At 40.0% G+C, this 27,116-nt stretch overlaps 1 protein-coding gene across 4 annotated transcripts in view; it reads left to right on the forward strand.

The window, feature by feature from the left end:
• The window catches only part of LOC124788153 (leucine-rich repeat flightless-interacting protein 2), a 231,697-nt gene that overhangs the window by 174,679 nt on the left and 29,902 nt on the right, over window positions 1-27,116 (forward strand). For all 4 annotated transcript variants that reach the window (XM_047255304.1, XM_047255305.1, XM_047255302.1 and 1 more), the window contains 4 exons: window positions 10,395-10,541; window positions 11,020-11,136; window positions 13,238-13,403; window positions 21,100-21,285. In XM_047255304.1, the coding sequence (XP_047111260.1) occupies window positions 10,395-10,541; window positions 11,020-11,136; window positions 13,238-13,403; window positions 21,100-21,285 (616 nt within the window). The remainder of the gene's footprint in view (window positions 1-10,394; window positions 10,542-11,019; window positions 11,137-13,237; window positions 13,404-21,099; window positions 21,286-27,116) is intronic.

Raw genomic sequence — 27,116 nt, forward strand, 5'->3', positions numbered from 1 at the left:
TGTTACTAAAAAATGTCAGAAAATTTTGTCTCTAACAAAAATTGTTCCCCATGACATGATCTGTCAGTCCAAAGTCACCTGAGGCAAAGATCTTGAAACACTGTGTATATTCCATGTAAATACAAGCATAGAACACTAAAGTGTAGCGTCTTAGTAGATTCATCAGTTAGATGTAGGCTACTTGAAGCAATTTACAATCAGCACCAAAAATTCATTCATAAGAGAATTGTCACAGTCAAAGAGGGGAAAAAATCTAATGTTACTTTGAAGCTGTAGCCAATAATTAAGTAATAAAGAAGAAAAACACTTTTAAAGATATGAACTTGCCAAAAAATTCAGTTCTGTGTAAACACAATACATGGTTTTAATGTAAACAACTACTAGTTTCTGTAGTTAACTAAAAAAAAAAAAAAAAAAAACCAAATTGCTAATGATTCTCAGGGCTATAGTATGAATGGCTTTTTATAGTCATTTGACATAACAATTCAGTTCAGTTGCAGGTATTTACATAAAAAAAACCCTCATAAGAATGGTTACGTGAAACAAATAGATCAAAAGACAATGAAAAGCACTATTCACCAATGTACTAGTCATTGTACAACAAGATGGATTGAAATGTCATAAAAGAAGATCACTAAAAAAACTTCAAAATTTGTGGTGTATAGTTTACAAAAATATTAGAACATGGTTCAGAAATAGCTTTAATTATGGAAAATTCCTCATTTATTTTGAGACACATTTATGGTGACCTAAGTAATGCACCGTTTCACTATGCCTTGCTTTTAAGCACTTCAGACACTTCACCTTAGGTACTTACAGCTTTATGACATTGTAGCAAAGAGAATGAGGTGTAATAGGGTCTAGGGCATTGGTAGTCAACCTGGTCCCTACCACCCAGTAGTGCACATATCAGTTTTCATGGTGGCTGGTAGGGGTTTTAAGAACATTTTCATTACATTTTTAAAAAATTTGACAAAGTGTTTGGTTACTAATTATTATTATTATTATTATTATTATTATTATTACTATTACTATTAGATGCTTTAACTTGCTGTAACACTGTAAAATTTATGGAGCAAAGTGCAGTTACTTCACTACTATGTAAATCGTCGTTACTGTGAAACCAGTGGGCATTTAGGAAATTTTTCTACTAACAGAAATACAAAAGGTTAAAAAAGGTTGACTACTCCTGGTCTAAGAGATACGTTGTGGTGTGCTCCCAGCCTCTGTTGAGGAAGTTGAATGTGTTGTGTGCGAATAGCTATCTCACGTAATGTCCTTGACCCATGAGCTTCAGCACTTGCGCATTCTGTCAGTTGCAAAGGTTTGGACACAGGGTTCCTCCCACCATGAGATGCGTACATGTTGCTCCAGTGGCAACACACCAGAATCAGTAGCAGTGTCAACCACGGAAAACTAATTTCAGCAAGCAGTAATAGAGTACATGTCGCTTAGCATCTTCATCTCATGCTGAAATTTAATAAGCATGTTAATGTATGCTACGACATCACTGTGTGTATCGTCTGCTCCTTGTACACTTTGAAAATACTTATGCAGCAGATTAGTCACAGGAATGCACTCTTGGCGTGCGCCCCCCCCCCCCCCCCTCTCTCTCTCTCTCTCTCTCTCTCTCTCTCTCTCTCTCTCTCTCTCTCTCTCACACACACACACACACACACACACACACAAAAAAAAACAACAACAACAATTCGGATTGGTTAATAATATTATGATTACTTTGTGGAATTACTGGAACTAGTACATTATAGTATGAAATCAGTGCACATATAAAATATGTTCATAGCAGATAACAGTATGCATTGAAAATTACTTATAACTTCATTTATCGTAACAATCTGTGTAGTAATACAGTTCGATATTCTCAACTTTTTGCACATCTCAGTATTTACCAATCTCGACCTATTCAACAGCGATGACATTTGGATGTATTATCTCATTATTCCAAATGGGTCCTATGTAGTAGTGGTGAAACTTCTGGATTCTGTCCTTAAATTTTGATGATTTTGTGTGTGTGAATGTACCAGAATTAAATCACCATCTCATACGTGATGAACCCACACTTGTCATAGGTCTTTCTGTATTCAGCAGCTTTTTGCTGCATCATTGTCAGTGCGATCTTCTGTATTTCCTCCTGTCGTATCAGTCAGTGGAGGGAATTGAAAACATTACTTGAAAATGCTGCTTGACTTCTTTCAAAACAAGACAGTAGACAACACACATTATTAGTCGTACCCTCAATTTCTCGCTATTTCTTGGTCCAGTTCTTATATGCCATTACACATTGCACTTCACAGAGTTCCACCGATTGTCTGATATCATGTTCTGTTGGGCTTGGTCCTGGTCAGTATGTGGACTTCAAAATCTGCTTTTATAATATTCTCCTCCAAAAAGTTCTTTCATTACCACAATGTAAACTGAATTCAATATCTTACAACAGGCAGAGGGGCTTCACTGCATTCAAAAAATAATCATCTTGTAGAATTTTGCTGATAATTTTGGCATGGTCTTTTGCAAGGGATAGTATCTAACCAACTTTGGTACAATGTTCAGCACAACCAGTACTTGGAAACATTACCTTCACCTTTTGTAATGGGCCCAGAAGATCCAGACATACAAACAGTCCTTCTTTATCGAGATTTACTTATTGAAGTCCCTGATAGCAAGGCAGTGAACCTTCATCAGAGGCTTAAAACTTCAGTCCTTTAAAGAAAACCAGAGATAATTAGACAGAATGTGCAAAGAAATAATACCTCCAATCAATACAACTGAAGGGAACATGAGTACAGCCAATAACCTTTACCCATACATGCTAACACAGAGCACAAGGTATATTCCTTAAACCAGCATGTACTTAATTCCACGTGGGCTAGCATCAATATTTTCAGGTTAGTGTTGGTCCCAACTGCCAGTGAGCTTGCACTCTGCACTAAATAATACCTAGTTTACACAATAATTAGAGGACTTCTAAAACAGGCAGAGAAACTCAATCAGTTTTTACATTAAGAGAACCAGACACATGAGTCTCCAATCACTTTTCAAAATAGGTGTAATGGTGCCCATGATAAGATTGTGAATTAAGATATACAGAAACACATTGGGCAACAGTTTCACAGATTAATGGTAAGCAGAACACAGGGTGGATTAACACTTCCAACAAAAGCATTCTTTTGCCCCCACTATAGGTTAAACCCGAGGCCCATTAATTTGTACACAACCAGCACCAATAAAACACTATTTCACTGAGTCGCAGGAAAATATGCTCCTAGGTGGAACTGGTGAATGCTAACCATTAAACAGCAGCTTCTGCACAGCACATCATCAATAACTCATACCTAACCAATAGGCTGACACATTCGCTGGCTGATGTCTCTCTCTCTGGCGTACGCTGCAGTCGGTCCAAGACTCCACTAGCACTGCCTAGTTGTATCGGGCGTGGACACTGCCTTGACCCCGACAAGAGGGAACTTCAGCTTACAGCCTGACATGTTGAGAGCGTAACACCGTCACTATGTTCCGCACTTGTACCCTGCTTAACAACCTTCCTTTAGCTGCGACATGCACGCTCTAGTGCAGAGTAGGCAATGCACTTGGATTGGACTGTGGAGAGAAATCAATAGGTACACATCAAACTCTCAACCTCATTCCCCTAAGTGAAGCTTGGGGGTGGGGGATACACTCCAGCTGCACAACACCTTCAAACAGTTCTCTCTTTCTGTGCCACCCAACTTGAGCTGACTTATAAGGGCACGGATCTTTCTGTGGGTCTGCAGGTCCTCAACCATGACAGAATCTTAATGACATCACATGGGCCTACATATCGCAGGTGCATCTTCCCCCTTGCCCCTTTTTCCCCTTTACTCTGCCCCCACACATTCTTCGTGTATACCTTGTCACCCACTGCCACTGATGCCACATGCCTCTCCCGATTATAAGTGCAGACTTCCCTCTGATGGATGAGAGTAGTGTTCATCCTCGCAGCCTCCCACTTAATCCTCTGATTTTCGAGGTCGGCACATTCTGGTCATAGGTTGTTGAAGGACTAGAGGTTGCTCAACGAGGTGTTGATCTTGAATGCAAAGATCAACTTGGCTGGGTTTGTTCTGTGCGATTCATGGCAAGCTGTGTTAAGCCACTTCGGTGCTCTATCCCTAGTTCTTTGTTGCTTACTAACATTCTGGGTGGGCCGAAGCTCAGAAAAATGGTTGATAGATGCTGAGTGTTTTGTTACTGTTGTGGTCTCCTTACTTGGACTAAGCCACATGAACTGCCACCACGAACACACAATGATTACAGTCCTTTGTGTGTAAGAATGGGCCAAGATAATTGGTAAATAAATTGTTGAAGGGCTGGAACTCATGAGTAGACTGCAAGAGGCCCATCTGTTACTGACGCTGGATTTCCCTCACTTACACTCTTCACTTCTGGACTTTGCTTCTATGCCCTTCCACATTACATGCTCACAAATTTTCATCTGTCTTATGGATGCCCGAGTGCCCACCACGCAGCAATTGATGAAAATATCTGAAAACGGCAGGCTCTAAGCTCCTGGGTAGGCAGATTGTCACCTTTTCATAATGTATAGTATAACATCCCTGCCATTATAGTTTCATTGCATTCCTTCTTGTAGATCCCTCTCTTTTCTCCTGTTGTAAAGCAGGATATGGTACAAATCAGGAAAATGATGTAATATTCTTACATGAAGTTTCATTTGATTATAACTATTTGTTGTTACTGTTATTTTGTTTACTGGACCAGATTTGTTTACTGGACCAGACTTTACAGAATACCATGTGCCAGTGTCCTTAATTCAGTCATCTGAGTAGTGTGTTAGTGTTGTGTTAATTCCTTTACTCTGATGTGGAGCATAGGGCACATGTTAGAGCTTTCCATCTGACCATGTTTGTTGCCATCTTCGTGATGTTACTCCAGGAGCGGCCAATGGCTGCCACCTCAGCTTCAACAGTCCTGTGCCAGGTCGACCTCGGTTTGCCTCTCCTCCTTGCTCCTTGTGGGTTCCATTCTAAAGTCTGCTTTGGAATATGTTGCGGGCCCCTTCTCAGGGTGTATCCAATCCATCTCCATTTCCTTCCTGTTACAGTTATCTCGGCTTTCCATTGTTGGGTGCATTGCCATAATGCCAGCATACTCCCAGTATAGTCCTCAAACATTTATTGTTGAAAGTTTGTACTCTTGTTTTAATTTTTGGTGTCACCTTCCATGTCTCACACCCATAAAAGGGAACAGATTTTACATTTGAGTCAAAGATTTTAAGCTTTACTTTCAACAATTTGTCACGAGGTGTCCAGACTGGTCGCAAAGGCCCCTTTTGCCTTTTTGATCCTACTTTCAACGTCTTCTGTCGCCCTTCCATTTTTGGAAACAATACTTCCCCTGGCAGGACATCTGATTAGCAATTTAACTAAATTGTGAACCATTTCGTGCAGCCAACTTCCTTATCATTGTCAGGTGAATTCTCTCAAACTCGAATTTGTGAGAATTCGATCTGTGCAATCCTTCACTACAACCATTTGCCAATATTTCTGCTGACCAGTTGGTATCGTTGCCTGTGGTGGTAAACATAAGGTTACTTTCATGATCCATGTAAAATGTTGATGACTAAATGGTTAGAACTGCACCAACAGAACATTAAAAAACGAAGTTTAGGAAAAAAAATGAGCAGCTGTTAAGCACAGCCACAAGAATACTTCTGTATTCATGGTATCACTAGATCTGTATCTCAGTTACTACTCATTCATTTCTAACAGTGGAAAATTGGGAGTGGAAATACAACAATATGGAAAGGGTAGACAGCTACTCAGCCTGTAGAAGAGGTGTTAGATCACAGAAAGGTACACTGGAAAAGAATGCCAGAAAAATATTAAGCATTCAGGCTAAGTCCTTTGTCAGATGTACAGGTTTCACACACAGACACAACTTGCACACTCTTGGCCATTGTCATCTCTGGGCTTAGGCCTGACTGTGACTGTGCCTAAGGTGAGCAGCAGTCTAACTGGAGTGGGTAGTGGAGATACAGAAGAGGTGTGGGGTAGGGAGCAGAATAGCAGTGTGGGGGAGGAGGAAGATGATAGTGCTGCCAGTGAGTGCATGTAGGGATGTGGTAAGGACAGCACAGGGCTACTATGTGCAGCTTGTGAAATCTGTGCTAGTTTGGGTGAGGGAGGAGGGAGAGATGTGAAGACAGAAAAGGACTATGCAGATTCAAGACCTGTCCCATATGTCCTCACACTATCACTTTGTCAGTCCTTTTGCAGGCACCCGTAACACATCAAATGTGGGGCAGCATGTGAAGACAGCCAAGCGATTTACCAACTCATCAGCAACCACTGTACCACATTCTACGTGGGCATGACAACTAACATGCTGGCTGTCTGCATGAGGGGCTGTAGACACTGTGGTCAAGAGACACCTGGACCATCCATTTGCCGAGCATATGTGTCAACATATAGTGCTTCACTTCAACTGCCTTACAGCCTGTGCCATCTGGATTCGTCCCACCACCACCACAACCACCTCTCAGATGGGCAGGTGGGATTTCAGTCTACAATGTATCATTCATTCCTGTTAACATCCCTGGCCTCAGTGTTTGCTAGTTGCCGCCTTCCTCGCACATACTCCTTTCCGTGCACCCACTCCAGTACTACACATGCTTTCTATCACACCTACGTACTTCTTTCTTCTTCTCTAATTTCCCCCCCCCCCCCCAAACGCAACCCCCCCCCCCCAGCTCCAGCCTCTCGATGCTGTACTTAGCAGCTTTACCCTGTCCCCACTACATTCCCAACTGCTTTCACAGACAGCACCAGCATCCTCTTCCACCATTATACTGCTATCCCTCACCCTTCCTGCACAATGTCTCTTTCTCACCCCCATTATGTGCCCCACCCACTCCAGCTACACTGATGTGCAAAGCTTAAGACCAAAGGTAACTTTCAGATGATGTGACATTGCCAAGTAACACAGTGCGATGACACTTGGACTGTACGTAAAAACAACAGCTACAGTGTAGTACAGAAGGTAACTGAAAGAAATACGCAATGGGACATCCAGAAGTGACACTTTTGTGTAATGACAATAAATACACTGAAATCACTGTGGTTCAGGATGGTCCCCTGGACATTACAAAAGGTAAACATGATTCTTAACAGGGCTTGTGATCACCATGGGTGGCAGTGCTTGGTCTTCAGTGTGCTACAATGCTGGCTACAAGGTTGTAAGGAGTTCTTGTGGTAGGGCACTCCATTCCTCCAGTAGCACAACTGACAACTGCTGGATGATCACTGTTATCGAAGTTGATACTGGCAAGATATTGATGCCGGGAATTCCAAGACCATATCAAAATCTGTACGGTACTTCCTCAGACTAGCCCGGACATACAAAAAGAAGTGAGCAGGGGATTTCAGTTTATGTATGTAGAGAGAAAACTGTAATAAAACATTTTTATTTATTTACTAAAACCTGACTACAATTTTATGTTAGCATGCAGTAATGTTTATCCTTTGTGCTTTTGAGGGATGATGAATGAACGCAATGTATGGTCCAGTGGCAAAATTATATTTTTATGTGGTACAGGTACAATTTAACAAGTTTCTAATTTTTTATTTTACTTGTACTGTGAAACCTTGCTTCTTGCTTCATTCCATGATTATACATCAACGGGAAGTACACTATAGGTTTTGATGAGTGAATTTGGGAGTTTCAAAATGTGTGACATAAATGGCCAAATCTTTCCATTGAATTGATTTGGAAGCTTAATGTTTTTACACTGGCAAGGAACTACAGACTTAAGTATGTGACATAAATTTGAACATGATATGCCAACATGTTCTGTAGAAAAAGTGTTCTCAACAGTTGGACATATGAATGGATATTGCACCATCTCAATCACCAAGTCCGTTCATTTGCCACTAAAATGCTACATATGAAGACGTCAGGCTTTGTTTTATAACACTTATTTCCCATCCATCTTTTCAATCCGGGCTTTGGACCGGCACTGGCGATATATATTTTATATTTTTGCCTTTTTTTTTAGTAATTCATTCAGAAGTGTCAATAAATTTTTCAAGATTTAGTTCCCAGTGATTAGTAATGCTTCTTTGTATGATAAGTCTCAAAGAGGGTACAACACATAATGGAACATTGCAAGTTTTGCGTTGGTATCTAGTTTCCTGGTGCACTTTCTGTTTCGTGCAAACCACACATCTGCACATTAGCGTACTTTTCTGCGAATGTTCACTCACGATAACAGCCAGAAAATGTCTCCCTGTGAATCGCAGACGATTCTCGTCATTGTAGTGCCCTCCCCTACCAGCTTTTCTCCATCCTGTAGCATATTTTTCTACAATATCCCTTACGAGAGAAAGGTGAAACTCTGCGAGTGCCATTTTTTGCCCAGTTACTGACCGATGGAGAGCACGACCATTTAGAATGCACAAATTCAGAATGTGAAAAAGAAATTGCTTATACCATTTCACAGTCTTACGCACTGATCCCACAGAGCTCAGTAACATGTCACAACGGTCAGCTGCATTCATACTCGAATTGTAATCTACAATACAATATGGTTTCTTTATTTTTTCACCATTATTTCTGTCAGTCTTCTCTGTTTCAACCATTTGTGTTGTGTGACTTGTGATCAATATGCATACCTCTCTCTTATCGCACCACTTGATAGCAAGGACCTTGTCAGTGGACTTAAGCTCAGTTTCTCCTCATTTTAATTTCTTCTGCAGTTCTGGCATGTTGTGTCTGTTCCGTGGTTGTGAAGCCAGAGGAACAGGTCCAAGCTGGAGTACCAATTATCGACATACAGAATATGACCCTGTTCCAAATACGATCCTATGAGAGTTGCCACTATGTCGCCACTTTTTCCCAAATTGTGGAACCCAGTTGCTATTGTTGCACCTGTATATACAATAAAATCCAAAATATGCCCACTCTGACAGTCACACAGTACAAATTTCTTTATTCCCAATCTACTTTACTTGGTTGCAATAAATTCCTTAAAATATAATAGTCCTTTGAACAGCAAGAGACTTTCATCTATACAGAGCTTGTGATATGGGCGAAATGAATTACGAAATGTCTTATGAACTTTGTCAACAATCGTCCTAATTTTTAATAGACTGTCGTCTCCAGTACTCGCAGAGTTATCACTGAAGTGTAACATTCTCAGAAGTGGACAAAACTGGTGTGTTAAAAAGTGTATCCCTTGACCAATAATCACTTAATTTTAACTTCTTAATTTGTGCCATTAGGAGGCAAAGAGCAGCAAAACAATACTTTCCCTCAAATCCAGTGTCTTTCCACTTTGACAGTCGAGAATTTACAGATTCTGCAGTATTTTCTCTGGTGCGAACAAAAAAACGATTTGTTTTGTCTGCTGCAAATTGCAACAGTTCTTGAGACATAAATATCACAAAAAACGGAAGAGTGCTTGGGTCAGTATCTAATTGACATATGTGTCCTGAACTCAAATCATCGAAGTAATGGTTTTACGGGTGGAAATCGCTTTCTTTCCAGTCAAATGAGTCACTTAAGCGCGCTGTTTTCTGATCCGTTTCACTGTCACTTTCTGATTCCTTGGATTCAGAAGAACTGCTGACCGTAATTCTTGCTCTCCCCTCTGATATAAAGGGCTGAGGACTACAGCTTTGAAATTCTGTTGAAGACTCATAACTGCTAGCAACGTCAGATAATTCACACTCACTGTCACACTTAGTGAGCATATCCAGTATTTCTTTATCTGTGCAACCATGGCGACGTGACATTTCTCACGTAGAAAACAAGAAAACTGATGAAAATACAGGAATTGAACTTGAATTCTGAAAAGAGGGAACATAACAACAAACATATATGCACTCTTGAACTATACAGTCAGTCCTCTGAACAGCTACTGGAAGAGCAGGGCAGAAAGACAGCTCTGCGTGTTTAAGCATCTGTAGCGCTTAGGTAGCTCTGACTCAGTGCGCCTGAACTCGTCCCTAGCAGTGGAAAGGCAGGTTGCACGGTACCTGTGAAAACACCCTTAGTGCTGTGGGAAGACCTAAGGGCCACACTTATACATGTCAGGCGTGCCAGGGGAATGGAGGGGAATGACAAGTTAACAAGTCCCCAGCAGTCAAAGTGTTAAACCTTTGCCTAAAGAAAGGACGGTGGCATTTTCATTAAAATTTTTCTTTGGTGTTCCCTGTTCATCACATCTTATTTTATTATTCATCTAGTAATCATCTAAAATAGAAGTTGAACGTGAGTATAATCTAATTAAAGTATGATTTAATCATGTAGCTATAGCTATGAATTAAAGGCACTTTTTCATTAATAGAGAAATTAAAGACATTTGCACATAATTGCAGCTGGAGCTGAAGGAGGTAGAGGAGAAGTTCCGGAAAGCTATGGTCCAGAATGCCCAGTTGGACAATGAGAAAGCTTCATTGACATATCAAGTGGAGCTGTTAAAGGATAGACTCGAAGACCTGGAGGAACAGCATGCACAGCTGCAGGTATAGTATTAAAATTACATTTTTATGTCTAATTATTTTAAAGTTATAATTTGTGCATTTAGTGGATAGCTTATTGTTAATAACACAATTTTTACACATATTACTCATGTTCTTATACTTGATTACTTGTCGCTCTTTGAAATGGGGCATGCAACATGTTTGATAATATCACTATTTTTTTCTTAGCTGAAAATGTTAGCACATGGAGATTTGAATGTAATGATTTTATTGTAATATTAAGGATTGTTACTCAGACTTGCACCAGATTTATCCTTTACTGTTTGTTCTGTTTCTCCTTCTATTCAGATTTTTATTGAAAAATCATAATGGAAGTAGCATTCTCCCCATCCCTCCAGTTATTATTAGTTTTTAGTTTTATCTTCTTCCTTCCAGTTTGAAAGGTTGTTCATTCTCGTTGAAAATCAAGTCTTTTTTAATTTTCTACATCACTGAAGTAATTGATGGTTTTTTTCTACAGAGAGAACACCGTGATAAATGCAGGGAGCATGACCAGCTTAAGAGAGCAGCAACGAAGTTGAAGGAGGAAGTAGAGTGGTTTCGAATTCAACTTGAGGAAAGAGATCTCCTAATCAAGGTAGCATCCACTATAACTGAGAATTTCTTTACACAACTCAATTGTGTCTTAACTTTTATTTTCGATTCTAGAGAAACATGACATACTGTCGTGGTTTTATGAAATTCCTGTGTAGTTTGATTATGACTAGCAGAGATGCCTCTCTTTCTAGTTTTATTTATTTATTTCTTACTTATTTGTTTTTGCAATGTGCCTTATTACAATGTTTAGAATACCACATGTTTAAATTTAATATAACTGAATAGTTAAAAAAGAAATCTACTCACTAAACAGTAGCAGAACAACACACATATAAAAGGTATCAAAGTTTGCAATCTTTCGGAGTCAGAGGCTCCTTGTTCTGGCAGGAGGGTTCAAGAGGAAGGAAGAGGAGTGAAGGAAAGGGACTGCTGAGATTTAGAAAATGTGGTAGAGTTCGGAAAAGTCGGCCAGAACAGCAGGTCAGGGGAGACTTACCAGATGGGATGAGAAGAAAAGACTGCCTTTTTTATCTACCCAATTAGATTATGTTTTCGAAAAATGTTTATTTTTGTTGACATGCTTAGATTTAATTCTTGTACAAAATTTGTGATGAACAAGACTAATAATAGCAAATTACTCTTATTTATAGATTCTTCCATTATTTCTTGGTAGAAAAATTCCCTGTTTAAGGTTGAATAACAAGTACACTTTTTTTTCTACTGATTTTTATTTGTTTCATACTAGTTTATGGCTTATTGAGCCCTTGTCGGGAAACACCTGACTAGTGTCTGAAAGGGTAACTAGTTCTTAGGTATTGATACATTATAAGCAAAGATACAATCCACTTGCATAAGAGTGTTGTGCATCAGACTTATTTCTTAATGTTTAGATTACACTTTACACACTGGGCAATATTAAATGTAATAAATAATTAAATTGCACACTATTACAGGTTAAATTGTTATACTGTTAAAATTTGTAAGGTCTTGACATTAACTGAGAAACTGTTGAACTGAGTACTGTTCATTTATGTTGTGCAACAGATATGTTTTTTAACATTGTAAATTAAGCTTTAGGCAATGGACAATATTATACACAATAATTAAAATACACGATCTTACATTATTACAGGTTATATGGTTATGAGCTGTAGTTTATGAGGTTGTGACATAGTTTGAGAACTGTCTTACCTGAATACTAGTAACTTATGTTGTACAACAAACGTATTTTATATGGTAAATTACATTTTATGCAATGGGCAGCATTAATTACAGTACATGGTTAAAATACACAATATTATAGCAATATTATGTTTTGTGTGATTAATATTGTCAATTGCATAAAATGTAATTTACAGTGTAAAACATATTTGTTGCACAATGTAAATGAAGAGTGCTCAGTTTAAGTTTCTCAACCAATGCCAAGACCTCACAAGCTTTAACATCGTAACCATTTAACCTGTAATATGGGGTAGCTTAATTATGTATTGTGCTTAATATTGGCCATTGTCTAAAGTGTAAATTCAACATTGAGAAACAAATTTGATTCACAACTCTTGTATCTTTGCTTATAATGTTTGGTTACCTGAGAACTAGTGTACCTTTCAGATGGTAGTAAGTTGTTTCCTGAAGATGATCCAATAATCCAAAAACTAGTCTGAAATAAACAGATATCAATAGAACAAAAACAGTGTACTTGTTATTCAGCCTTAAATAACAAATCACACTTGTGTGGGTAGAATTATAAATTAATTATATTGTCTTAAAACTGAATTGGCACACATGGGATCACACTGCCATAGAAATGCACAGATTTGAATGTAGGGGAGCATACAACAGTTTAAATCTTCCAAAAAGGTTCATAACTATACTGGCTGAAATGGGGAGTCATTTGCGGGGAGGGGGGAGAGAGAGAGAGAGAGAGAGAGAGAGAGAGAGAGAGAGAGAGAGAGAGAGAGAGAGATACACTGGACACCTTGTGACTGTAGATTTGACTAAATTTAAGATATGTCAATCTGAGATAAAATTGTACTTTTGAAGATTTTAAATTGTGTAGCAGGAGCTGTATTTTCATATGTACAACTATTGAAAATAAGTTAAGTTTCTATCTTCCTACAGTACCATTTTCCTGAAATTTGCAGGAAGCAGGCATGACAATAGTTGGCGATGACCAGGTGTCAAGTGAAGATGATAGTGGAGGGGAAAGTGGTGGGACCCCGACACGACAACCACCTTCCAAACCTCGAAGAGCACTGGTGTCCATTGAATCCGCGGAACTCCTTGGAACAGCTGGCGAAGGCTCGCTTGGTGAGTACTGTTTTCAGAATTTGCAGTATGCACATAGTGTGGAACACCTTTCTCCACATGCTGTTGTAGTGTAATACAGTCTGTCTTACTCCTTATTTACAGTATAGAACAGTAAAAAAGTTATCTGAATGTAGAATGTGAATATCTTGATTTCCTGCCTGTTTATAGAAAGAATCCCCAGTCCCACACATGATTTGATACTAAATTGCACTCTAGATAATATGCATGATCATATAGGCCAGAGCTAGAGACATGAATCCAGTTTGAAGGATTGGACAGATTGAAGTGTAAGTTATGTAACTCAGCTTTTTATGTAACAGGTGACACCTGTGTAATGTACATGCAGCTGTTATGTGTACATAATCAGAAAATCTTTGTTTTTGTTTTTATATATGCTGACGTAATTTTTTTCCACACACACGACATAGCGCAAATGAACATTTACGCAGTGAAATTTTAATCCTAATTAATGTCTTGTGTTAGTTTCTTGTGATTTTGACAGCTTTAATTTGAATAGTATAAAATATGCCATTTTGAACAACTTTACCACTTATTATGCTTATTAATATATGGATATTGGACTGGACGGGTCTAATATTACTGTGCTACTTCATGGGATGATATTACTTACCTACAAGCTGTGGTCAAAAGATAATGGGAGTTTTTGTTTTTCTTAAAGAATCTTTATTAATTCAACATCAACATCTTGTTCACTTTTAAAATAATCATCCTCAGATATCACACACTTGTGCCAGCACTTTTACCAATCTTTGAAGCATTTCTGGAACTCGCATTTTGGTACAGTGTTCATGTCCTTCAGTGGTTCTGTTTTTATCTCATGAACGGTGGAAAACAGTGGTGTTTCCTGGTTCTCTTCAGCATCTGAAAGAGAAAGAAGTCACAGGATGCCATGTCCAATGAAAATGATGGCTGAGACAATGTAATGTTTCTTTTGCCAAAAGAATTATGAACAGGCATTAAAGTATGAGTGGGAGCATTATTGTGGTGCAATTACCTCAAGTGGTTTTGCTACAGTCCTGGTCTTTTCTTTGGATTGCTTCGTGCAAACAGTGCATAACTTCCTGGAAGTGTTCCTTATTGACCATATGATCACTATGCCGTAGTAATCAAAGGGAACACTGAGAAGAGCATAAACATGCTATCGAACTTGCCGAGTTTTTTTCAGTCTTGGCTCTTCAGGCAGTTTCTGTTGGGATGATTAGGCACTGGTTTCACTTCATGCAGCAATTTCTGAGGAATGTCTACATTATCTTGTTTTTGGTCGAAATTTCAAAAGTTTCGGAGCAAACTTCTCTGCCACACATTAGATGCGCATAAAATTTCAAAAATTTGCTTGGCATGAGCCAAAGGGTATGCCAACATCACTGGCAACCTTTCTGATGATGATTCGGCAATTATCCAGAACCATTTTCTTTACATGTTCACATTGCCATCAGTAATTGATGTGCTGGGCATCTAGGTCAGTTGTCTTTTTCAGCATCTTCTCGACCCTCCTTGAAACATTCATACCACTCATAAACACTCGTCTTAATCATAGTAGATTTACCAAAAGTCACAGTCAACAGTTCGAATGTGGTGCTGTACTATATTCCATTTTCTCCAAGCAAAATTTAATGCAAATTCTTTGATCCATCTTTTTCTAAAGTAAAAATTCCCTGAATACTGACCGAGCGAGGTGGCGCAGTGGTTAGCACACTGGACTCTCATTCGGGAGGACGACAGTTCAATCCCATCTCCGGCCATCCTGATTTAGGTTTTCCGTGATTTCTCTAAATCGCTTCAGGCAAATGCCGGGATGGTTCCTTTGAAAGGGCACGGCCGATTTCCTTCCCCATCCTTCCCTCACCCGAGCTTGCGCTCCGTCTCTAATGACCTCATTGTCGACGGGACATTAAACACTAACAATCACCACCACCACCACCCTGAATACTCAAAAAAGCTTTTTGACTGTCAACAACAAACTAAATATTCAAAACAACTGAAAATGCAAATAAACATACATCGAGAACCTGTTTACTATCAAGATAAAAAAAAAATTAGAACTGAATGTATATAGCCTGCAAAATTAAAAAAAAATATTGTTACTTTTCGGTCACACCTCGTAATTGATCAACTCATAAAGATGAATTACTCTCCCACAAAATTGCATGCAAAACAGAATGAATACTTTAAGAATTCTGTATATTATCAAAGAAACAAAATAATAACAGAGAAAATGATAGAATGTGGCAAATACAATGCTATATCACAACACTGTCATATCTAAACTCACTGATCACATTCCAGGAAGTAGTCAGCAAAACAAAATTACATTTACACACTCACACACCCACATGCACACACACAGTATTCCAAATTCAGAATTGAAATTTCTAAAACTTTATCTCTAAATGAAAAGTCAACACAGAGAAGCTTGGAGTGTGTATCAGGACTAAATAAGAAAATAGTACAACCAGTTTATTTCAAGCAGTTAATATACATATAATAGAGGGAAACATTCCACGTGGGAAAAATATATCTAAAATCAAAGATGATGAGACTTACCAAACAAAAGCGCTGGCAGGTCGATAGACGCACAAACAAAAACAAACATACACACAAAATTCTATCTTTTGCAACCAACGGTTGCTTCATCAGGAAAGAGGGAAGGAGAGGGAAAGACGAAAGGATGTGGGTTTTAAGGGAGAGGGTAAGGAGTCAGTCCAATCCCGGGAGCGGAAAGACTTACCTTAGGGGGAAAAAAGGACAGGTATACACTTGCATACACGCACAAATCCATCCACACATACACAGACACAAGCAGACATTTGTAAAGGCAAAGAGTTTGGGCAGAGATGTCAGTCGAGGCAGAAGTAAAGAGGCAAAGAAGTTGTTGAAAGACAGGTGAGGTATGAGCGGCAGCAACTTGAAATTAGTGGAGGTTGAGGCCTGGCGGATAACGAGAAGAGAGGAGAACAGCCATGGGTACCAGGATGGCCCCCTCGTACGCCAACCTATTCATGGGTCACTTAGAGGAAGCCTACTTGGTTACCCAGGCCTGCCAACCCAAAGTTTGGTACAGATTTATTGATGACATCTTCATGATCTGGACTCACAGTGAAGAAGAACTCCAGAATTTCCTCTCCAACCTCAACTCCTTTGGTTCCATCAGATTCACCTGGTCCTACTCCAAATCCCATGCCACTTTCCTTGACGTTGACCTCCATCTGTCCAATGGCCAGCTTCACACGTCCGTCCACATCAAACCCACCAACAAGCAACAGTACCTCCATTATGACAGCTGCCACCCATTCCACATCAAACGGTCCCTTCCCTACAGCCTAGGTCTTCGTGGCAAACGAATCTGCTCCAGTCCGGAATCCCTGAACCATTACACCAACAACCTGAAAACAGCTTTCGCATCCCGCAACTACCCTCCCGACCTGGTACAGAAGCAAATAACCAGAGCCACTTCCTCATCCCCTCAAACCCAGAACCTCCCACAGAAGAACCACAAAAGTGCCCCACTTGTGACAGGATACTTTCCGGGACTGGATCAGACTCTGAATGTGGCTCTCCAGCAGGGATACGACTTCCTCAAATCCTGCCCTGAAATGAGATCCATCCTTCATGAAATCCTCCCCACTCCACCAAGAGTGTCTTTCCGCCATCCACCTAACCTTCGTAACCTCTTAGTTGATCCCTATGAAATCCCCAAACCACCTTCCCTACCCTCTGGCTCCTACCCTTGTAACCGCCCCCGGTGTAAAACCTGTCCCATGCACCCTCCCACCACCACCTACTCCAGTCCTGTAACCCGGAAGGTGTACATGATCAAAGGCAGAGCCACGTGTGAAAGCACCCACGTGATTTACCAACTAACCTGCCTACACTGTGAAGCTTTCTATGTGGGAATGACCAGCAACAGACAGTGTTTGTTGGCAATGACGATCACCTTGTGGCTAAACATGCCTTGGTGCACGGCCAGCACACCTTGGCACAGTATTACACCGTCCGGGTTATCTGGATACTTCCCACTAACACCAACCTGTCAGAACTCCGGAGATGGGAACTTGCCCTTCAGTATATCCTCTCTTCTCGTTATCCGCTACGCCTCAACCTCCACTAATTTCAAGTTTCCGCCGCTCATACCTCACCTGTCTTTCAACAACATCTTTACCTCTTTACTTCCGCCTCGACTGACATCTCTGCCCAAACTCTTTGCCTTTACAAATGTCTGCTTGTGTCTGTGTATGTGCGGATGGATATGTGTGTGTGTGTGCGAGTGTATACCCGTCCTTTTTTCCCCCTAAGGTAAGTCTTTCCACTCCCGGGATTGGAATGACTCCTTACCCTCTCCCTTAAAACCCACATCCTTTCGTCTTTCCCTCTCCTTCCCTCTTTCCTGACGAAGCAACCGTTGGTTGTGAAAGCTAGAATTTTGTGTGTACGTTTGTGTTTGGTTGTGTGTCTATCGACCTGCCAGCGCTTTTGTTTGGTAAGTGTCATCATCTTTGTTTTTAGTTAATATACATATATTGTTACAGGAAAGATTGACTTGAATTTACACAAGTGGTCAGTCTTATAAAATTCTGAACAAGGCCCTAGATTTCGGAGCAAAGCTGACGTGTTACCATATGTGACGATTCAGCTCTAGTTTGCATTCTGTGTCCTCTTACATGAATAAAACCACATTTGTGTAATTTGCACCATGATTTGCACTTATTCCAAGTGTAATTGTGGGTTTTTTGATGAAATTTTGTTTCCCGCCATTAATTGCTATTGAATATAGTAATAGCGCATCTTCTCAGTTTCTGACATGATGTGGATTATACTGTGCAGTGGTCAGTGACTTCAATTTACACAAGTGGTCAGGCTTATAAAATTCAGAACAAGGACCTAGATTTAGGAGCAAAGCTGACGTGTTACCATGTGCGACGATTCAGCTGTAGTTTGCCTTTTATGATTCAAGCAATGGTACAGTTTTGTAATGACAGTACTTATGTGTTCACTTAATTTAAACCAGATTTTTTAATGCTATTTAATGTTTAATTTTATAATAACCCATTTGAATGACACATCTACAGGGTGGTCAGAAAATGTCTGAAATACTTGTAGTGATGTTGTGGGAAAAGTTGTACTGAGACATAAATGTTAAGAACAAAATTTGATATGTTGTGCCGTTTCCGTTGCGTAGCTTAGAAGCTAGCCAATCAGGTCGTTTCGCGCTCAGATTCAAACAGCGTGGAAGGGGAGGTGTTGCCAAACGTACTCTCCATGTGTTTTGCTCAAACCGAACGAGAGAGCAATACAAATACAAATACGGGAAAATATTCACCTGTAGCAGGGATTGAACCCAGGACCAACGGGTCAGCAATTGCGTGCGGTACCATCTACGCTATGACAACATCCGACTCCAATCGTCTCGGCCTGTGTAGTGTACCTTTATCTGCTTGTCATTCGATCGCCGTCGGGAATCGTATGTATGCAGTCGATCTTTGTCGGAAGACTTAGCTGCGAAGGTACATGGAAGCAGGTGTGACAGAACAACAATGGAGGTAGGCTTGACACACGCGTAGTGGTAACATGGCGCGACACCGGTACTCCTTCGAGGAATACGCCGATATGCATTTAGCCTATGGTGCTTCAGGTCAAAATAGACGCAAGATTTCCCAACCGCATTATTCCGTGTGCGAATACCTTCGTAGCGGTTGATAGATGGTTAAGGGAGACCAGAAGTTTTGCTGTAACAAATGTTGATGCTGGACGAGAACACTATGTACAGAACGTTCAATTAGAAGAAAACGTTCTCGATACGGTTGCTGGAACACCTAGTACCAGCTTGAGGGCCATTGGTAATGCTTTGGGGGTAAGTAAAGTTATTCCGATGTTCTTAATGTATGCCTGCAAACCACACATGGTAAAATTTATCCGTTTGTTTGTCGCTACAGGTTTCGCACGCTGTAGTATTGGACATCCTACATGACGAAGACCTATTTCTGTACCACCTACAGAAGATGCACGATGTGGTGGAAGGGGACGATCCCTCTCGCTACCAATATTCCGTGTGGTATTTAAATAAATGTAACGAATATCCGCATTTCGAAAGGATGGTGTTGTGGACAGACGAGGCATGTTTCACCAGAGAAGGACCATTCAACTCCCAAAACAGCCACATTTGGACGGACGCAAACCTGCACGGTACTTACGTTAAATCATATCAGCAGAGGTTTAGAGTAAACATTTGGGCAGGTATTGTGGGCGACTGTTTGGTGGGTCCCGTCCTACTTCCCCCCCACCCCCCCATTTAAATGGACAGACTTATTTAGCATTCCATAAAAATGTCCTTCTGCTGTATGTAGAAGACGTTCCACTGGCGGTCTGGCAAGGAATGTGGTTCCAACACAACGGCGCACCGCCGCACTTCGCTGCTACGGTATGTGAGCATTTAGATGCATTGTATCCCCGAAAGTGGATTGGCCGAGGTGGTCCAGTTCCCTGGCCAGCTCGTTCATCAGATCTGACTCCGTTAGATTTTTATCTGTGGGGGCATGTGAAACAAATCGTCTACGTGATCCCGGTAGTCACAATTGAAGAGCTTCTTGCAAGGATAATTTTAGCCTTTGATGAAATCAGGGAAACCTTTGATTTCGGAAAGCTTGCAGACTCCATGACACAGCGTTGCGATGTGTGCCGTCAGGTTGGAGGAGGACACTTTGAGCAGCTATTGTGAAGATTTATTGTTACATTTTGCTCCTGGAAATTATGTTGTTACATTAAAGACCTGACATTGTATTCTTTCTTGTTCATCATTATTTTCCCTGTATTTGTTACATGTATGGCTATTGACTATGTATAAGTTTTACTGCTTTTCTATAATTATGTCCAAACAGTTACATATTGTTAGACCTTTGTCCAATGCAATCATAAGCAATTATTGAATGTTACGGATGCTGTAGCTGTTGGAATAAATGTATGCACTTGTGCCCATTGCCAATGGGTTTTATGTAAATAAAAGTTGTACAAATCCTTTACTAACATGAAATTTGTACATAAACGTTCAAACAACAACAAATTGGTTAAATAAAAATAAAATAATGATCCTGCTGGGGGTCGAACCCAGGACCTTGCATTTCTCATTTCTAGCCTTCTACCCTCAGACCATGCCGCCCAATAAGGCAACAGCCTTTAATACGTAGCCTTATAGCCGTATGCTTACAACATGAAACATACGTTTCGCAACACCACCCCTCGCAGGCCATTTGAATCTGAGCGCAAAACGACCTGATTGGCTAGCTTCTAAGCTACATATCTCGGAAATGGCGCAACGTATCGCATTTTTTTCTTAACATTTATGTCTCAATACAATCTGCCATCATGACAAGCGTTTCAGACATTTTCTGACCACCCTGTATATCCAATATTGGCATTTGTTGCTGTATTTTAAAGTTAAAGATTATATACTGAAAGAAGTTGAAAATATATCAACATAGATTTATGTCCAATTAACTGGAGTTAACACTGTGCCTAGGTTAGTCTTATTATTGGTTCTATAAGGACAGTAGCTAAACATGGGAAGAGTAAGAAGAGTACTTACCTATCTACTGTGTAAGCAATATCAGTTTTTTTTTTTGTAGCCGTAACTACAAATGTATTAGTGTGTGTAGCTCAGACAGTGTTTATAAAATGTTTTCAGATGTACGACTGCGTCGGATAGCAGAGGAACGCAATGAGCTGCTGGATGAGGTGCGTCATCTCAAGTTGGAGCTCGAGGAGTCACGCAGCCGTCAGCATAAAGTGTCGGGGTTGGGTACAGGATTGACAAATTCTGTTGCCAGCCTGAATGGGCCAGACACTTCGGGTATAGCTGCAGATCTGCAGAGTAAGCTTAAAATGCTCTGAAAACATACTATAAAAATGTAGGAATGAAGGAGACCACTCACTGAATAGCCGAAGCGTCAAGTCACTGATGTAGGCAGACACAAAAGAGAAACAAAACGGGCTAGCTTTCGGAATAAATCTTTTGATGAGCTAAAGTGTATACACACACACACACACACACACTTTATTTCTCTTTTGTGTGCGTGCTGTTGGCATCTCAGTGCCTCTGCTATTAAGTGAGTGGTCTCCTTTACTCCTAAATAATTTACATTGTGCAAGAATTTTCATTACTATACTTATGAAAATATAATGTCTTTGACTCACAGTATGTTGATAATGTTGTTTGCGTTGTAGCGTCCAACTAAATTTGGTAAATCTTGTATAATTCAATTTTCAGAACATCTGCTTGTAGTACATATGAAAGGTTAGGTACTCATTACTTTCTAAGAAGGTATGTGATCTTGTATATTTCAATTCATTACTTCCAAGGCTAATAATTGTTTGGGACAATTTATTTGTTCAGGGAAAAAGCTCTTATCAGAGAAAAATGAGCAATTTGAGAGAACATTCTAGAGAAGTGCTTAACATTTAGGAGAGGGCTGGGCACAAGAGGAGCCCACCCAACAGCTCACAAGCACTATTGGCTGATCTCCCACTCTGAGGGCACAATGCAAAAACCACTTGATTAGGGGAAAGCATCCAGTAGTGACTGCAGCTGTTCACTTAATTTCAAAATGTACATTTCTAATTTTGTAGTCACAATAAAAAGAACATACACATAAAATAAAAATCAAAGAAAATGTGGACATTACTCCCAAGCTTGATTCCTTTAATTTAATTATTGTAAAAACACTTTCACCCAAGAATGGGGTTCTGAATACACTGCAGACTCAAGCAGCTATTTTGAACAATGACAGGAACTGTTCACAAGGAAAATTGTTGTAGATGATTTCTGAATTTTCTGCAGTGTGAAACCTGCCTGTCACCATACTATTATACTGTACATCAAGAACTTCAACTGAATTTCCGAAGGTGTATTTTCAGTGTATGCTGCAAAAAGTGTTTCAAAAATCTATATGCATAAAAATGCAAATGTATGTTTGTGCAAAATTGTGTACCTCCTTAAGTTCTTCAACAGTCTCAGAGCTGAAATTTTAACACAATGCTGCACTCAGTTACATGAGTTTTTATATGACTTTTTTTAAATATGTATGATATAGAAGGTGATTCAAAGATACATTTACAAACTGACATGGCACTTGGGGCATACTACAATAATCAGTAATTGCGTAGGAACTGGGGTACACAAAGGCCATCCGGGGCTACTAAATGGTGTTGAAGTGATTTAGTTACATACCTCAAATGGACACCAACTACAGGAGATGCTCAAAGTTTTGTCTAGATCCATCGAGATACGCCTGACATCAATACTACATTGAATGGCGCACCCTCTCAAAGATACCTGGTGGTGTATCTCAAAGACACCCTGCTGCCACAACAATCCTGCCCACTAGGTTTTCCAGTGATGTAACAGCTGTTTCATACACAAGGCCCTTCAGATATCCCCACAGGAAAAAGTCTGTTGGGGACTGATTGGGTGATTGTGGTGGTCATGCGACTGGCCCATCGGGACCAATCCAGCGCCAAAGAAAGGTTGACTGCGTATGTTCCCTCATTTGAAATGCATGGGGGCTCTGTTGTGCTGAAATCGAATGTGACAGCGAATAGGCATGGGAACATCATTCAGCATGTCCGGCAGAACCTCTCGTAGGAATACGAGATATGCGTGACCATCAAGTCAAACTGGGGGAATGTATAGTCGAATTAAATTGACTCCAATGATGGCAGCCCACATGTTAAGGATAAATTTGCATTGTGAGGTATGCATACATATAGCATGTGGGTTTACAACTGCAGGTTGTGAACATTCATCACACCCTCAAGTGAGAATTCAGCCTCATTGGTGAAGGGGACACTCACTGTGAAGCTTCGGACTGCAGCATATTCCACAGAAACCACTGTGCAAATCTCATGTGTTTGTTGTATTCCCACCTTGCAATTTCTGGACGTGCTGATGCAGTCCTTCATTGTGTATAATCTGCCAGACGGAGGTTGGGGGGACATCGGTGGCTTGGGATACACCTCATGTAATTGTTGAGAGCATATGTTGTACCCTTTTGAGAACACTTTCTTCTTTAGCAACTGTCTGTGTTGTTTGTTGGCGACCAGCATCCGGCTTGTGCACGTGGAAAGAGCTGGTTTCAAAGAATCGGTGATGCAGGTTGGGAAAATAATGTGTGGCATGGCACCTTTATATGTTTTGCACAATACAGTCGCCTCTTATCCAATGCAGTTGGTCGTGCCGTAAACAATACGACCTGAGCATATTAATTGGCTTCAAAACTTTGACGTTTATTTTATCATATTTTGTCAGCAGGTTGATGTGCTACAGAACACTGTTCTTGTTTCTTCTTGCTGGATACCAACTTCTTTCAAACTTTTCATTTCCTTGCCAAAGCAACAACACTAGACCTGTGACCAATAAATGCAATAGCTCCACCTGTTGTAAGTGTTGAAAGTTTTTCTCAGAGAAAACCATGTTTGATGATGATGATGATAATCATTTTGCTAAGTGGCCTGATGCAAGTCTTTCAACTTGATGCCATTTTGGTGAGTTACATGTTCCTAACCTACCTCAGTTATCCAACTGAGGAGAAGGGACATAGTTTAATGTGGAATCCAAACCTTGTGTTGTTTCTGGCAACTCCTTCCATTGTTGGGTGATCAGGACTAGATTAAGATGAAGACTGAAAAATCTGGTGGCTTGTCCAAGATTTGATACCACCTACTCTCAGTTCCCTGGCATGCGCTTTACCATCAGACCACCAGGCCCATTTAATAAGGAAGAAAATATGTGAATGGCTATAGTTGTGCCACACATTGGGTCAGTTGAGGAGTTCCTACATCATGTTAATGTTAGCATCAATACATCTCTCAAATATGGCAAGTTGAATGACGGTACTTTCATCCAAAGGCAAAGGAAAAAAAAAATCTCTATTCGTATTTTTCCATGTCATTTACTATTTCATCAATACATCTATAAACTGTTCTCCCTGAAAGAGATGTATTATCATCACCTTTCTCCCCGTTATGTCTTAGTTCAAGAGGTTTGGCTTTCATTTCTTGAGTAATCAAACTCATGACTAATTTATCATGAAGCAGTTGGAAATGTTGCTTCAAATTATACTTTGTGTCATAATAATTTTATATTACAATATGAAAGTTGAGGAGAGTTTCTGTGTTTCAATAAAAAAAAATTGTGTATTTCTTGCTGTGGGTTGGTGCAGGAGGATTAATTATATTTTCGTTTTGAGGATCTTAGCTACTCCTCAGTCATTTTGCTCTCTCTAGTTCTGTCTTGTTACTGCATACAAAACCTTAATGTAGACAATGCTGACAACATAAGATTAATAGGCCATATTGCTGTGATGCGTCACTTTGAAACAAACTGTGATAGAACTCCTGGCTGAGAGAGTGGTGGGGAGTCAGAGGCAGGTTGTGCGAACCTCTGCAGGCACGCAATCCCACATTATTATACTTACCCAGTCCTGATGTAGAGAATTATTTCTCCATTTGCACGTAATACATTAAAGCTTGCTCAAAATGGAATCACCTGGGACTAAAATAATTTCCCAAATTGGACAAGTTTCCGGATTACACAAAACTCACTGGGCTACATAAAATTTGTCAGGTATCATGCACAAAAATACAATAAAAAATTTTTAATAATGCATATACTGTATTTATGTACCTTCACTCCAGCACAGTAGATGCTCATTTACTCTATGTTGGACAATAGAACACTGGACTATTACACTAATTGGTAATTAACATGGCATTTCTATATGTTTGCTCTAACTTTAAATTCATTTATTATTGCATGTATGCACATATTATTCCCATGTTTATTTTATTTACATTTCTCTTTTTTCACCACATATCTTGGAGGGAAACTTGTTTTAATTTCTTGCTCAAAATTGTTTTCTCTAGGCAATTTTTTGCACCATACAATAGTTCCAACAAGTTGGGAGATTTCATGTGTGCTGCAAATTGCGTAACATCGATTATGCATGGAATCGCTCCTTCAGGCGTATTAATTTTTCTAGGAACATCATTTTGCTCATCTTCTTCCTCATCATCTGTGTTGCAGATTTCTATTAAATCTGTTGCTGAAGCGAAAGTGGAGTGAGTTGACAGAAAGTCATCACTTTGAATGTAATCATCTGCACTGCATGAAATGTTTCATATTTCCATTAATTCAGCAATTGCTGCTGCATTTTCTTGAACTTTGATGGCCACAGAAGCATCTTGTTCTTGACCCTCAAACCCTGAAGCACTTGGTGACAGTTTTGGGTTTTATTTCCTTTACTGCCAAGCCAATCCTTACTGCATTGAGGACAGAAACTGATTGTGCAAGAGCATACGCACTTTCGGCTTCTTCAACACTAAGAATAAGAGACTGCATCAGTAATCGCCTATAACGACACTTGAATGTGTAAATAACCCCCTGGTCCATGGATTGTGGGAGGCTGGTTGAACCTGGTGGGAACCAAGCCAATTTTATGTTTGATAACGTTTCTTTGGGGTGGCAGGTTGCATTGTCTAGGAAAAGGAGAACTTGGCGATTTCCTTCTTTCATTTTGGTATTGAGAGAGACCAGCCATTCTTCCATAAGGCCACTCACTATCCACAACTATTTATTGCTTCGCCATGTGACTGGAAGCTTACTGACGTCTGTGTTTTTGAAATAACACAGTTTTGCCGCGCTTCTTGTCACCAGTGGTTTCTCCATTTCACTTAACGTGTTTCCACGCAGCGGTACAGTGAGTCATTTGTTGGAAATTTTTCGGCTGGTGCACTTTTCACCTCGAACTGCTTGTGATTTTGAAGGCAGTGCACAATAAAACAGTCTCATTTCATCGGCACTGAACATGTCTTTCAGGTCATAATTCACAATTAAATTGGACAGTATTGGCTTCCATTCTGTTGCTACAATTTCCTGCACAGCCTTAGCTTCCCCACACACTTCATTCCACACGATGTTGTGCCTAGCTTTGAAACTGTTTGGCCATCCTGTAGATGCCTTAAATTCCATAATTCCAAGCTCTTTAGGGACTTTCAGCGCCTCACTGGACAATGGGTCCAGATAAAGATAAGTTTTTTTGCCAGCCCACTTACGGAACATTCCCACACTATTTCATTAATTTCTTCATTTCTGGTCTTCTTTGCCTTTCTTTTTTCTGCCTCTTTCCTTTCACACATTGCAGCAGTGTGTTGATAGATGTGCAACAGTGTTCCTGTATGCGCTGGCATGTGTCGATAATGAGGAAAACGAGAAACCTGGCAGAGTGCTGACGAACGAACCATTTCCTTTGATGTACTGTACAGACGGTGAGCGTAACTTGTTCATTGTTGCACGGAACGGCATGGTTTTAGGTCCACACCAGCAGCACTGCGCTGAGCTGGACCTCTTTTATTGGTTTTGCACCGCTTAACAGATGTGTTAAAAGTAACATCCTTGTAGACTCATGAATAATTAATGAACTGTAATACAGTAGTACTGTATAGGCTCTTTTCTGCATTATACAATGAATTATGAAGGATGTTCTAAGATTTGCTTTCCGTTTCTGCATTAGGCACATTCTGCTTTACACAAAAAGTCTGTGTATAAAACTGCACTGAATGTGATGGAACTGAAATACTTGTATGATTCGGGCAGATTTCTGAATTATACATGTGCTGATTTGAGCAAGTTTTACTGTAATAATAATA

This window comes from Schistocerca piceifrons, chromosome 3, assembly GCF_021461385.2.
Source record: "Schistocerca piceifrons isolate TAMUIC-IGC-003096 chromosome 3, iqSchPice1.1, whole genome shotgun sequence".
NCBI classification, from domain to species: domain Eukaryota; kingdom Metazoa; phylum Arthropoda; class Insecta; order Orthoptera; family Acrididae; genus Schistocerca; species Schistocerca piceifrons.